Consider the following 12,096-nt stretch of genomic DNA (forward strand, 5'->3'; position numbering starts at 1 on the left):
TCCAGGAGGTTCCACCGACCTGAGGTCTGTTAAGTGCTTCTGAAACGTTTGGATTCAATTAGTTACCTGATGATATAAAGACGTCTTGACCCGATAGGATCAATACTTTACTGATCCTGAGGGAAAGTTAGGAACTAGAGACATGTCGTCCATCTTTCTTTGAAGTCTCTGATCTGGCAACTGTGGAGATATTTAATTCCCTATAACAAATACCTATATTCAATAAGCAAAATTTAAAAAGTGACCTGAAGATGGCGCTCTATGAGGATTCAGTGGATCTATCCTCTGGGGATCTTGAATATTTGTTTGTTTATCAAATTTGACTCATTCTACAAATCACCAAACACACGCTCTCTGGGAAAAGATAATTAAAACGTTTCAGACACGTCTTTGATAAATTAAACTAAATCTGATTTCTGAACAATCACAGCAGCTGACCTTTAAAAAAATAATGTTTCCTTCATTAAAAAGAAAAACTTCTGCTACTTGCTAACTTTGCTCGGTTCAGAGAATCGTGAACCGACTTCCTGCCTCGTGCTCGTAGCGTGACCAGAGACCTGATGAGGTCACTTCCTGTCGACCTGAATTCACTTGTGCATGTAGAGGGTGATGAGGCCGGCCTGGTGCAGCTGCTGCCACAGAGTCATCTCCATGCGCATGTCGTGGTTGGCGAAGAAGCCCACCGGGCGGTACTTCCTGTCGTAGTAGTGGTCGGAGTAGTTCTTATAGTCCGGGGTCATGAAGCCGTAGGCGCTCACCTGCATCAACAGAGGAAACCACAGTGAGGCAGATCGCAGATCAGTTTACATCATGTTTCCACTCGAGCTCTTCCGCCTGATTCTCTGCCCCCCCCCCCCCCCCCCCCCAGCTGAGGGCAGGAAAGGCCGGTTTTCACAGATTTTATGATCCAACAGATCCTGTGGTATTTCACAGTTGAATCATTGCCTCCCGATGTCAGAGAGACAGAACGAGTCTCAACAAGGACTCAACCGCCGAGAGTCACAACATTCTCACGCTCTCAGGCGGGTGCAGCCTCGTCCTGTGGGAAGTAGAAGATGTAGATGTGCCGGCCGACAGGAGAGAGGAATGCTACCTGGTCACAGGAGTGCAGCGCCGCCAGCAGCATCACGGCGCCGGTCGTGGGCCGATAGATGAACTTGTTTCGAGTTTTCAGAGTCCCGGATCGAAGGAATCTGGAACAAACAGAAATCTGCAGAGTCAGGACAAAGTGAAGGAAGATGAAGTGAAACCATCTGTGTTGAAACGTTCCTCCCACACGGACGCTGTTGCTCTTTTATTCTCATTTTTCAACCTTTCGAAACGCAAGCCGAGCTTTTCACCACCTGCAGCCGAGTGGCTCACCTGTTCCTGAGGTAGCGGACGAAGTCGGGATGATACATCTTCAGCTTCTCCGCGGTCACGTCCTGTCCGAAGAACCTGGTGGGACTGGGGAGGAAACACAACGTCACACAAAGATCACAGATCCTCCGACTCTAAGAAGACAGGACATGTGAATAAGGACAAAGTGCACAGGGACATGTCCCTCGACAGCAGCGAGGGATGAGACACTGGACAAAGTGTGAATGAGGAAGTGGAACCAGTTTCTTAGAAGTGTGATAACATTATGTTGCACCTCTACACATCACTCACACACTGTCGACAGTGGAGCTGGAAAAACACACAAACATGAGATGAACATGCAACTCCTCACAGAAAGACCCGGGCAGAGCTGGGATTCAAACCAAGAACCTTCCTGTTGTGAATGATATGTCAGAAAACTCCCGACTCTCCTGCAGCTCCTCTGTTCAGCCTCTGTCTCAAACACCTGGTTTTAGCTCCCTCACTTCTATTCTCACAGAAACACGCTCGACAAGAGAAAGACAGAATCAAGTCCCACGTGATGGACGCTCACTCTTTGGCTCGCTCCGGCCCGCGCTCCACCGCGGTGTGCGTGGCTGCAGCCTTCATCAGCAGGTAGTCCCGGTAGTGGTCGGGCAGGAAGACGTATCGTGTTTCCTGTGGGACAGCAGAGGACACGTCTGTTAGGTCCCGATCTCACCACTGGGACAGACGTCCTGTGTCCTGGTCCTGACCTGAGACAGCGGCGGGCCCGTGAAGCCGAGTCCTGCGTAGCTGGCCATGGAGTTCCTCAAGGTGTTGGTGGAGAAGGTGTAGTGGGTGGTGCGAGACCCCACGTCCTGCTCAAAGCCCTTCAGGATCGCCCCGTTGGTCCTGAACACACCACACACACACAGACACACACACAGACACACACACAGGGATGGAAACAGGTTTCGGTGAAGTCTCCTTCAGTCAGAACAGCAAACACACAACAGTCCGACTGAACCAGATCGTCCTGGATCCACTTTTAATGCTTTTCAACCAACTCCATGATTATTTTGTGGATTTTATTGAGTTGTTCAACCCAGAGACAGAAGTGTGGACCGTGGGAGTGGTACCTGAAGACGTAGTGATGGCTGTCGATCTCCGGCCCTCGGCCCGAGTCCTTCAGGATCCCCCCGTTCCCCACCACAGCGCAGCGGGAGCACGAGGACCCGTTGCTGCGCCGGCTCCAGTCGTCCAGCAGAAGCCAGTTAGCGGAGGAGTTGAGGACGGAGAGAGTTTCCACCAGTGCTACAGACAACAGACAACAGACAACAGACAAACAGACAACAGACAACAGACAAACAGAATTCATCTTCAGGTCTTTGAATAATCAGGGAAAGACTCACTGGGCTAAACAAGAGATTCTTTCATTTATTTAGTTATTTCTTGTGTCTGTGTAATTTTGTCCGCCCTCAGATTCAGTTATTTGAAACTGGTCTGAAAGAAAGAAAAGCGTGGGCTCGCTCACACACACACAGACAGACACACACACACACAGGAAGCTGCAAGCTGCAACTGTCTGAACACACGTTTCCTCTGACATTTATCCACAACACTCTCCATCTTCTGTGTGGATGTATATGAATATCTATAACGACAATCTTAGACAACACAACATGAAGGAACAGTGTCGGCTCTGGAGAACCTTCACTGTCTATACACACATTTTGATTATGATTGTATTACATCCTTAATGAACACACTTCAACATTAACACAAAGTCTTAAATACTGGTCGATACCTTTTTGTATTTTCTTGTGAGATTCTACTTTTATTTCTCTTGGAATTGAGACCATAAGGAACCAGGTAGAGAACACAGAGTCTTAACCAGCAGGAATGAAAACAAAGAAATGAAAAGACCGCTCACTGTCGTAGTCGACCCCAGACCAGCCATGAGCTCCTGAGTACTGACTCAGACGCTTGTACTGGTCCCGGCTCACGTGATTGGCCCACTGCAGGACCGGGACACGCCCCAGGAACCGTCCACTGAAGCGCGTCTGAGCGACTCGGCCTCTGACGCCGTCGGTGCAGTTCTGAGGAGGAGACAACGCCACCATGTTGTTATCAAAGCACAAACACACGTCTTATCTCCAACCTGCACGACTTCAGATAGTGGACGTCTCACATCACCAGTGCACACGCAGCCTGGAGCAGCCTCAGGGTCAGACCTCCAGACTCACTGGGATGGAAACGTCTGATTCCAGCCAGAGAGAGAAGGACTCAGAGCTTTTATAGATTTGTGTGGAAAGACTTTGCTGATGAATGAAAGATAGAACCACACGCGGGGGGGGGGGGGGGGATAATCCATTATGAGTTTTCTCCTCAATGAAAAGCTCAAAACCTAAAACCACACAAGATAACATTCTACCAGCAAATGTAAACCTGTGAGATCTCCGGCCGTGTACAAAACTGAGTATAGGATTATTAAAAAGTATTAAACTGCAGCTAAACTGAGTGGATCCATTGAAATGTGTTTCAAACAGAACCTCAGCGTGAGCATGATGTGAGCTTCACCACTTGGACTCATGGTTTCATGAACCTCTCTCTCTGGAGACCTTCACAGAATGTTCTCATTTCATCTCCTGTGTTTTCTAATGCTGTAATTTCCCCCCCGACGATGCAACATGTGTGGATGACGAGGAGCCATGACTCCATGTCCTGTGAGACACTGAGGAGCCCCCCCCCCCCCCGCCCAGTGGACGGAGGCCGCCGCCCTCTGACAGCAGCTCTGAGGACAACCAGGCGTCCAGCAGCTGCAGCCTCCTCCACCCACGATGCAGCCTGCGTGTTTATATACAAGAAAAGACTTTCTGCCATGATTCACAGATTTCATCACCTCCACCAAGGTTTTGTTGGTTTGTAAACAAGATGACAGAAAAACTACTGAACAGATTTCTATGAAACATCTGAGGCGGTGAAACTCCAGGATTGTTTTTCACCTTCTTTAAACTTGGGAGATAAAATGTTAAAAAGTTTTTTGGGTGGAGGTTTGGACATTAGGAGAACTCACCGTCTGTGCAGGGACGTCTTCAGTCATGTAGCCTGTGTCTCCGATGAAGGCAGGCTCAGTGGACCGGGGGGGTGTGGGGTTGCTGCTCCAGGTTCCCCCCACAGCCTCAGACTTGGACGTGGCCCCAGCGGCTGCCTGTGGCCCGGCGGCTGTTTGAGTCTCTGAGGTTGGAGGCGGAGTGTGTGCAGGTGTGTGTTTCTGCAGAGCGGCTGCAGAGGGATGCTCTGGGTGACGGGTGGAGGCCGGTGAGGGACGGCTCCACCGCTCACTGCTGTTCCTTCTGTCCTGAGGCTCCTCAGAGTCTCGTGAGCTGCTGTGGGAGACAGAGACACATGAGGCGTGAGCCCGGGAGGTCGATGCTGGACACAAGTCACCTGGGCCTCGCTCAACGTGAAATGAGATGAAACCAATAAAACTCTGTGTGATAAACATAACTTAGGTTAACAGAAAGCCTTAAAACAGAGGGAACTTTGTTAATCATAACATAATATAATGTTATTAATCTTATTAATGATTAACAGGCTGCAGGTACTGGGATGATTCCTGGTCATAAACTAACTGACTGCACTTATCTTCTCTTTGAAGTAAATCTACATTTAAAAACGTTATTATATTAATTTAATTTATAACTTGATCTATAATAAGTTTATTTATTGATTTTATAATAAAGTTTTCCCCCACAGTTAACACATGCAGATTGCATCATGTTTTCTCTGGATGATTCACAGGGTGTCACCAGATTCAGATGAAATATGATGAAGACGATGATTCAAACCACAATTGGGAGGAGAAAATATCTGATTTGTAATTTTGGTGAACCAACTTTTTAATTAAGTTCATAACTTTCCACAAAATATAACAATAACAAGGATCCACTGAGCTGACTGACAGGTGCAGTCAAAGTATTTCAACCTCTTGTTAAAGCTGCTGTGGGTTGAATGTACAGTAACATGAGGCAGGCCAGGAACTGTGAGAATTCAATATTTTAGCTGTTCTGGGGTCTAACTGTATTCTTTGCAATATAGGCAGGAGGGGGGGGGGGGGTCTTGAGCAGGTTGGGCCAGATATAAGGCCTTTATACAAATGATTTATAAATAACCCTTGCTGCATAGTGTTAATAATGAATCTGTAATCAAATCTGTACAAACAATGATGACATAACTGCTTTAGAAAACAATATACTGATATATCTCTGATTTAAATGATGATCAGGTTTGTGCTTAAGAATGTTATCAATGTAGTTTTCTTAGGATTTGGGCAGATGGTTTTTGTGAAGAGCTTTTAGATGCATCACTTATGAAGAGCTGTGCCAGTAATCTGAACAGGACTCCATCAGGGAACGTTTCCTTGGAAATTCGATATCACTGGCAACTACACGAATAAAAACATATACTTAATATAATATATATTATTGTTAACATAAATAGATACTTAATATATATATATATAAATGTGTCATTGATTTGAACCAGGGCAAAGACAGGTAGAGGGCCTCCACACTTATTCTCTTGTTTGTCTTCGTTGCCACTTTGTGTCTGTTTGTGTCTCTTTCTGTCACTTTGTGGTCACTTTGTGTCTCTTCGTGGTCACTTTGTGTCTCTTCGTGGTCACATTGTGTCTCTTCGTGGTTATTTTGTGTCTCTTTGTGTCACTTTGTGTCTGTTTGTGTTTCTCTCTGTCACTTTGTGTCTCTTCGTGGTCACTTTGTGTCCCTTCGTGGTCACATTGTGTCTCTTCGTGGTTATTTTGTGGCCCCTTTGTGTGTCACTTTGTGTCTCTTTGTGTCAGTTTGTGTCTTTCTGGTTTCTCTGTGTCTTGTATCCGAGCTTGTTGTGTCTTCATGCAGAGGCTCACGTCCAAGTTTATTATCGGACAAAAAGGAAGCTGCAGTGTCAGGTGACCACAATGCTCAGCTTCGCTCTGATTGGCTCTTTATTATTAGACAAAGCAGATGTTGCTCTCTGCTCAGACTTGGTACTGAGAAACAAAGTGGAACTAGAACTTGTTAACGTGTGAAGAGATATTTATGGATTTAATAATCAGAATTAAACTCTGGGTTTTGTTGTATATATCAGAATTTATATTAGTGAACGTTGCACAGCAGACATTTGAGTATAATGTCCATGAATCTGTGTTCACACACTTTGACAAACTGTGTTAATGAGGTCGATGAAAATCTTCTTTAGATTTAAACAGGAAAAAAAAAAAGTCTCCAATGTCCATTTGACACGTGAGCTTCAGTGGATCAGAGGAAGACTCTCAGATTAAAGAGGAGCTGTTTAATGTGAAGACCTTTGAGCTGCTCCCTGAACACAAACTCTCCATTTCCTGTCTGAAACAAACCTTTGAGCAACAGCCCCCCCCCCCCCCGACTTAATGCATCTTATCTGGACCTGCAGGCTTTTAAAGCCGGAGTGCTGCCGGTTGATGACAAAGCTTACATTTCACACACACGTGTTAGAGACCACCCCCGGAGAGCAGCTCTGTGGCTCCTCTGTTCAAACCACAGTCACACGACTTCAGGGCGAAGACGTGACTTTTCATACAACTCACGATCTGAGTGTTTAACCCTTCAACCTCTTCGAATCTGATCTGGAGCCTGTTCTGCATAAGACTGCCTGTTCTCCTCAGCTGTCGACTGTTGGTTTGTTTCTGGAATGTAAAACATTTCATTTCAAACTAACTCTTTGTTTTCAAAGTTTTACTTTGAGGTTGTGTTTGTCTAGATCGAGTAACAAAGCAGGAAATGCAGCTGGTTTTTAGACTGAAGCTGAAGACGGACAGATAAAGTAAGAGGAAGAAGTGAACAGAAGAAAAGAAGTGAGTGTCACCAAGTCGTCTCTGGACAAACTTACAACTCTCCTCATAACACATGACAGTGATGTTGTGTTCTGTGAGAATTCAATATTTTAGCTGTTCTGGGGTCTAACTGTATTCTTTTCAATAAAGACAGGAGGGGGGTCTTGAGCAGGTTGGGCCAGATATAAGGCCTTTATACAAATGATTTATAAATAACCCTTGCTGCATAGTGTTAATAATTAATCTTATAATTGTTCTGAATTCTAACTTTTGGTATTAAACCATTATTCCCTTAGATTCATTCACATCACATATTTTTCATGCAGCTGTCTGATAAGTTCGGACAGGTGACTTTGTTGACATTGTTTTGTTTCGTTGTTTGGGTTTCGAGGATCCTAATGTTTACATCAACAGGACATTGTTTGGATATAGCAGGAACATCATATTCCTTTCTCCAATGGCCCACATGGCCTCAGCTGTGTCAAGGCCTTTCATGAAGAGAACATTTAGCTTAGCAGCTATCAGAGTAGAAGTGGCTTCTTGTCACTTCCTGGATTCCTTGACAAGAGGCGGGGGACTACAGCTTTGGACCAATAAGGGAGAACCAAATTGATTTGCGGTGACTCCCCTTCAATCTTTCATAACCAATCATATTAAATCTACTGTTATAATTATATCCAACCCCTTTTGTTCGGGGCCATTATTAACTACCTATTGCTAACTGATTTAGCCCTGGCTGTGATGATTGTCCATAGCTATGTTGTTCAACTTTCATTGCATCTCAATAAATACTTCAATTGGACCAGTCCGGCTCATCTCTTATTTAGGATAAACCAACACGCCTGACAGCTCCTGTCATGTTGTTAATGTAAATCCTGTTCCTGTGAGTGACTCCTCAGAAAACTGCAACTTGGTTCTAAACAGGACAGAAGTTTGTGGAAAAACTGTTATCAGCCAGTTTGTCATTCAAGGTCATCAAACACGTTTCAAACCACCAGAGCAAACACAGGTCAGTTTACTCATCAGGTTTAGTTTGTATATAGTTTTATTCTATTTTATACTATATCTATTTTTTTTTTTTTGGTTTTAATTACTTGAGCATTGTTAGAAGAGAACCTGTGACTCAAGCATTTCATTGCCAGCGACTGCTTCATGTTATTGTGCATTTGACAATAAAAATCTTGAATCTCTTGAATCTTGAATCTCTTGTATATTCAGTTGTTGAATGATAATAACCTTGGTGATGTTCACATCCTCAACAGAAAGTTACAAACTGGGATGAGGGGGTTTCTTCTAAAGGAAACTATCTGGGTGAACTAGTCAGGATCAGTGTTTTGGGACCAAACGTCCGGATCTCTGTGGCTCTGCTGCCTCAGTTTGACCTTTTGGCCTCAAGTTGTCTAAACTGGTCACCAACCTGTTCGGCTTCTGGCTGAAGCCATGGAAGTTTCTCAGAGGCTCTATGGACCAGGACCCCTCCAGGTTCACACACAGGACGTAGACACACAGCAGGGAGCCGGCGGTCAACAAGGCAAGAACCAGCTTCCTCCTGAGCTTCATCCCCGTCATGGAGATCATGACCCCGGCCGGCTGGCTGCGTGCCCTGCCCTCCGCTCCACCTGAAGGATCATGTGGAGGCAGAGGACGGAGACGAGGAGACTGTCCGGCTCAGAACAGTTTGCTCTGGTCGACCGGAGGAGGCAGGCGGGGCGTCAGTGACTGTGGGGGGGTTATTCAGTCCGAGGATCCGGGCTCCACTCCGGGCTTCTCTCAACACAGCTACAGGGGGAGGGAGAAGGAGAGAAAGAGTGTGAACGAGGGCAGAGACTCAGGGGGAAACTTTATCTCTCAGCGTCAACACAGTTTCAAATAATCCCTTTTTAATGAAGCAACGTGAAAGCTAAGCGCTGGGTCACCGTCTTCACATCCTTTTCTAGTTTCTCTCCTTTCTGCTCTCACTGTTCTCTCCTGACACACAAGAGAAAAAACACAAACTAGAGTCTGAAGTAGTCACACTGAAAACTCAGAGTCATCTGGAGCTGGCGGTCGACAAGAATCACAGGAAGCCACACAGGCCATCTAACAGGAAACCGCCTGTGCACCTCCCTGTTGAGGTCAGGCAGAAGTTCTGAGCCCCCGTAGAACATTAACATACACTCTGAGCACCCCCCCCCCCCCTCCACTCCACTCCTCACCTCTTTGTAAGTAGTGTAATAAACAAAGCCTGAGGCCGGGAGCTGAAATCTGCTCTCTGAACTTCTCTAAACTCAAGTCTGGAGCTTCCATCCACCTCCTGGATCCTCGGGAGGAATCCCTGAATGAGACTGTGTGAATTAGAAACTGATCAGCTTCCTGGGGCTTTGAGAGAGTTGGTTCTTCTTGGAGAGAAGGAGTGGAAAAAATGTGTTGTTTCAGAGATCCAGTGATAAACTCAGCTGCCTCCGACCAGACACATGACAGAGACAACCCAGATTCTACAGCGGTGATTAAATGTCCTCGAACAAGACTCACAGCTAGATGTTAGTGTGAGAGAAAAGTCACAAGCATCAGGCGGTGACAGGACATGACTCCATCTCCTCCTCGAGGACGTTCTCCTGCCTCTGTCCCTGATCTCGTGTAACGGGAGGAAACCTCTCTGCACAGAGCTCACGACAACACAAAAGAACTCACACAACTCAGTGTCCTCTCACCAGAGCGTCCTCGGTGCCCGGTGGCCTCTCTCGTCCCCTCGTGATGGACACACACAGTTCTCCCTGTGAAGTTCAGCTCACTCTGCTGCTCATCCAGAGAGAGAGAGAGGAGTGACTGCCTCAGCCCTGTGAGGCGGGACTATGTGAAATGAGCAACAGCTGCTGGCAATTGGTCACCCCCCCCCCCCTCCCCCTCACTGCAGAGCATGGGGGGAGAGAGAGAGAGAGAGAGAGAGAGAGAGAGAAGGAAAGGGGGAGAGAGAGGGAGAGAGAGAGAGAGAGGGAAAGGGGGAGAGAGACAGAGAAGAGAGAGAGAGAAAGGGGGAGATAGAGAGAGAGAGAAGAGTGACACAGAGAGAGAGAGAGAGAGGAGTGAGAGCCCCCCCCCACACACACACGTACATAGAGAGAGGGGGAGAGAGAGCCCCCCCACTCCAGGCGGCAGTAACATTAGACATGAGCAGGCAGCTCTCAGGATCTCTGCTATGCTCACAATGTGTGGAGACCCTGAACCACGAGAATGACAGACAGGAGAGGGAGTGACACGCACTGCCTGCCGGCTGGCGAGCACCGACACGCAGCCTGGACCTCACTCCTCCCTCCCTCCCTCCCTCCCTCCATCCGTCCATCCCTCCTCTCAGTCTGGGTTCCTCTCCGGCTCCAGTTTCCTCTGTGAAAACGAAAGGAACCTCTCTGAGCGGGGGGGACACGTTCCAGTGGGCACCACCAGTTGCTCGAGGGTCCAGAGGAAGTGAGCTGGCTGCAGGGCGGGGGTGAACCAACCAGGAGGGCGGGGGAGGGGAGGGGAGGGGGGGAGAGAAGTGGGTCAGATGTTCCAGATGTAGAAGCTGAAACCTCCCTGAGGAGTTAACTGGTCTCCATGAAGAGCGGCTGGTTCACAGGGAACTCTTCAGATCAGTCACTAGTTAAACTTCTCATTACAACAGTTCAGCAAATCAGCTCAGAACTTCCACTTCACACTGATTCAGGATCAGGAAACTTCCTCCTCATCCTCACCCGTGACCCGAGAGGGAGGGAGGGGTGAGGGGGGGGGGGGGGGGGGGGGGGGGGACAAGTAAACAATTGTGTGTTGTGTCCACAGCGAACAGAAAGAGGAACAAAGTGCATTTTCAAAACAAGCTTTGTTGTTTATTCTCTTTTTACTTCTAGATCAGTCAACATCATCTTCACAGTTTTCGAACCGTCACCATAGAAAACAATAAAAACAAAAGGACGAGGATAAGAAAATGCTGTTTGAGAGGGGGGGGGGGGGGGGGTGGACGGACGGACAGAAAACAGCCCGTGACGACAGAATGGTTCATATACAAACGGTACAAATGACAAGCGAGAAAACATAACTATAAAAGATGCAGGTACTTTGTTCATGTGTGTATCTGTAAAACAAGGGTCATCTCAGGTCAACGCGACCCCCCCCCCCCCCCTCTCGGCTCGAGGCCCGTCTGGTGCCAGGAGCAGCGAGGGGCTGAGAGCAGAAGGGCTCAGGACTCCCTGTGGATCTCAGAGAGGAAGCCGTGAGACCCACAGGGACCACATCTGTCTTCTGATATATCTTGTATGGTGTCCCCTGTGTTCCCCATTACGCTGCATCACATTATCACACTTCATATGAACCTTCACATTGTGGCTCGGACACAACTCGTCATGTCGGAAAAAACCCAACGTACTATAATCAATCCATCTTTAAAAAAAGGGGCGTACTTATAAAGTCTCACCATGACAGTTTTTCATCTCTGCCCAGAAACTAAACATTTGAACACTCAACCACGATTCTCTATCTCCAGAGCTGTGACTGAACAATCACATCATCAGCGCTTTATGAAAACTGACTGGGACATTTGATGGAATCAGCTCATCACAGCAACAATAAGCACATCGAGTTTCAGGAAGTTGCTTTGAGAAAAACAAGAACAAAGTCTCAGTAGAGAATCATATGTGACATGTGTATACAGAGTTCAGTAACTAATCCAGAGCTCAATTAACTACACTTTTATACAAGTAATGAACCTGGTGCAGCTCTCATGCTTTAGGCGTTTGTCAAGTTAAGGTGTTTCCTGCCGGGAGGGCGGAGCCAACAGGAGCTTCAGCCACTGAGAAGAAGCTGGATCAGCTCAAACATCTAGTTCAACATTTCATGAGAACATGTTCATCCTAAAAGGTTAGAGGATTCTGGTGGAAATAAACATGCTCACA

The 12,096-nt window shown here is 46.9% G+C and overlaps 1 protein-coding gene across 2 annotated transcripts; it reads right to left on the reverse strand.

Annotated features, from left to right (window-relative positions):
* Positions 1-10,038, reverse strand: st6galnac (ST6 (alpha-N-acetyl-neuraminyl-2,3-beta-galactosyl-1,3)-N-acetylgalactosaminide alpha-2,6-sialyltransferase; the record flags this gene model as incomplete). 2 transcript variants are annotated; one of them, XM_053413730.1, is given in 11 exon segments in its annotated part: positions 1-758; positions 1,094-1,193; positions 1,363-1,446; positions 1,913-2,016; positions 2,094-2,232; positions 2,460-2,634; positions 3,254-3,419; positions 4,397-4,709; positions 8,613-8,974; positions 9,391-9,519; positions 9,866-10,038. In XM_053413730.1, coding segments are annotated over 9 exon segments (1,413 nt in total). In that variant the 5' UTR covers positions 8,774-8,974; positions 9,391-9,519; positions 9,866-10,038.
* Positions 10,039-12,096: the final 2,058 nt, after the last annotated feature.

This window comes from Pleuronectes platessa, chromosome 21, assembly GCF_947347685.1.
Source record: "Pleuronectes platessa chromosome 21, fPlePla1.1, whole genome shotgun sequence".
NCBI classification, from domain to species: Eukaryota; Metazoa; Chordata; class Actinopteri; order Pleuronectiformes; family Pleuronectidae; genus Pleuronectes; species Pleuronectes platessa.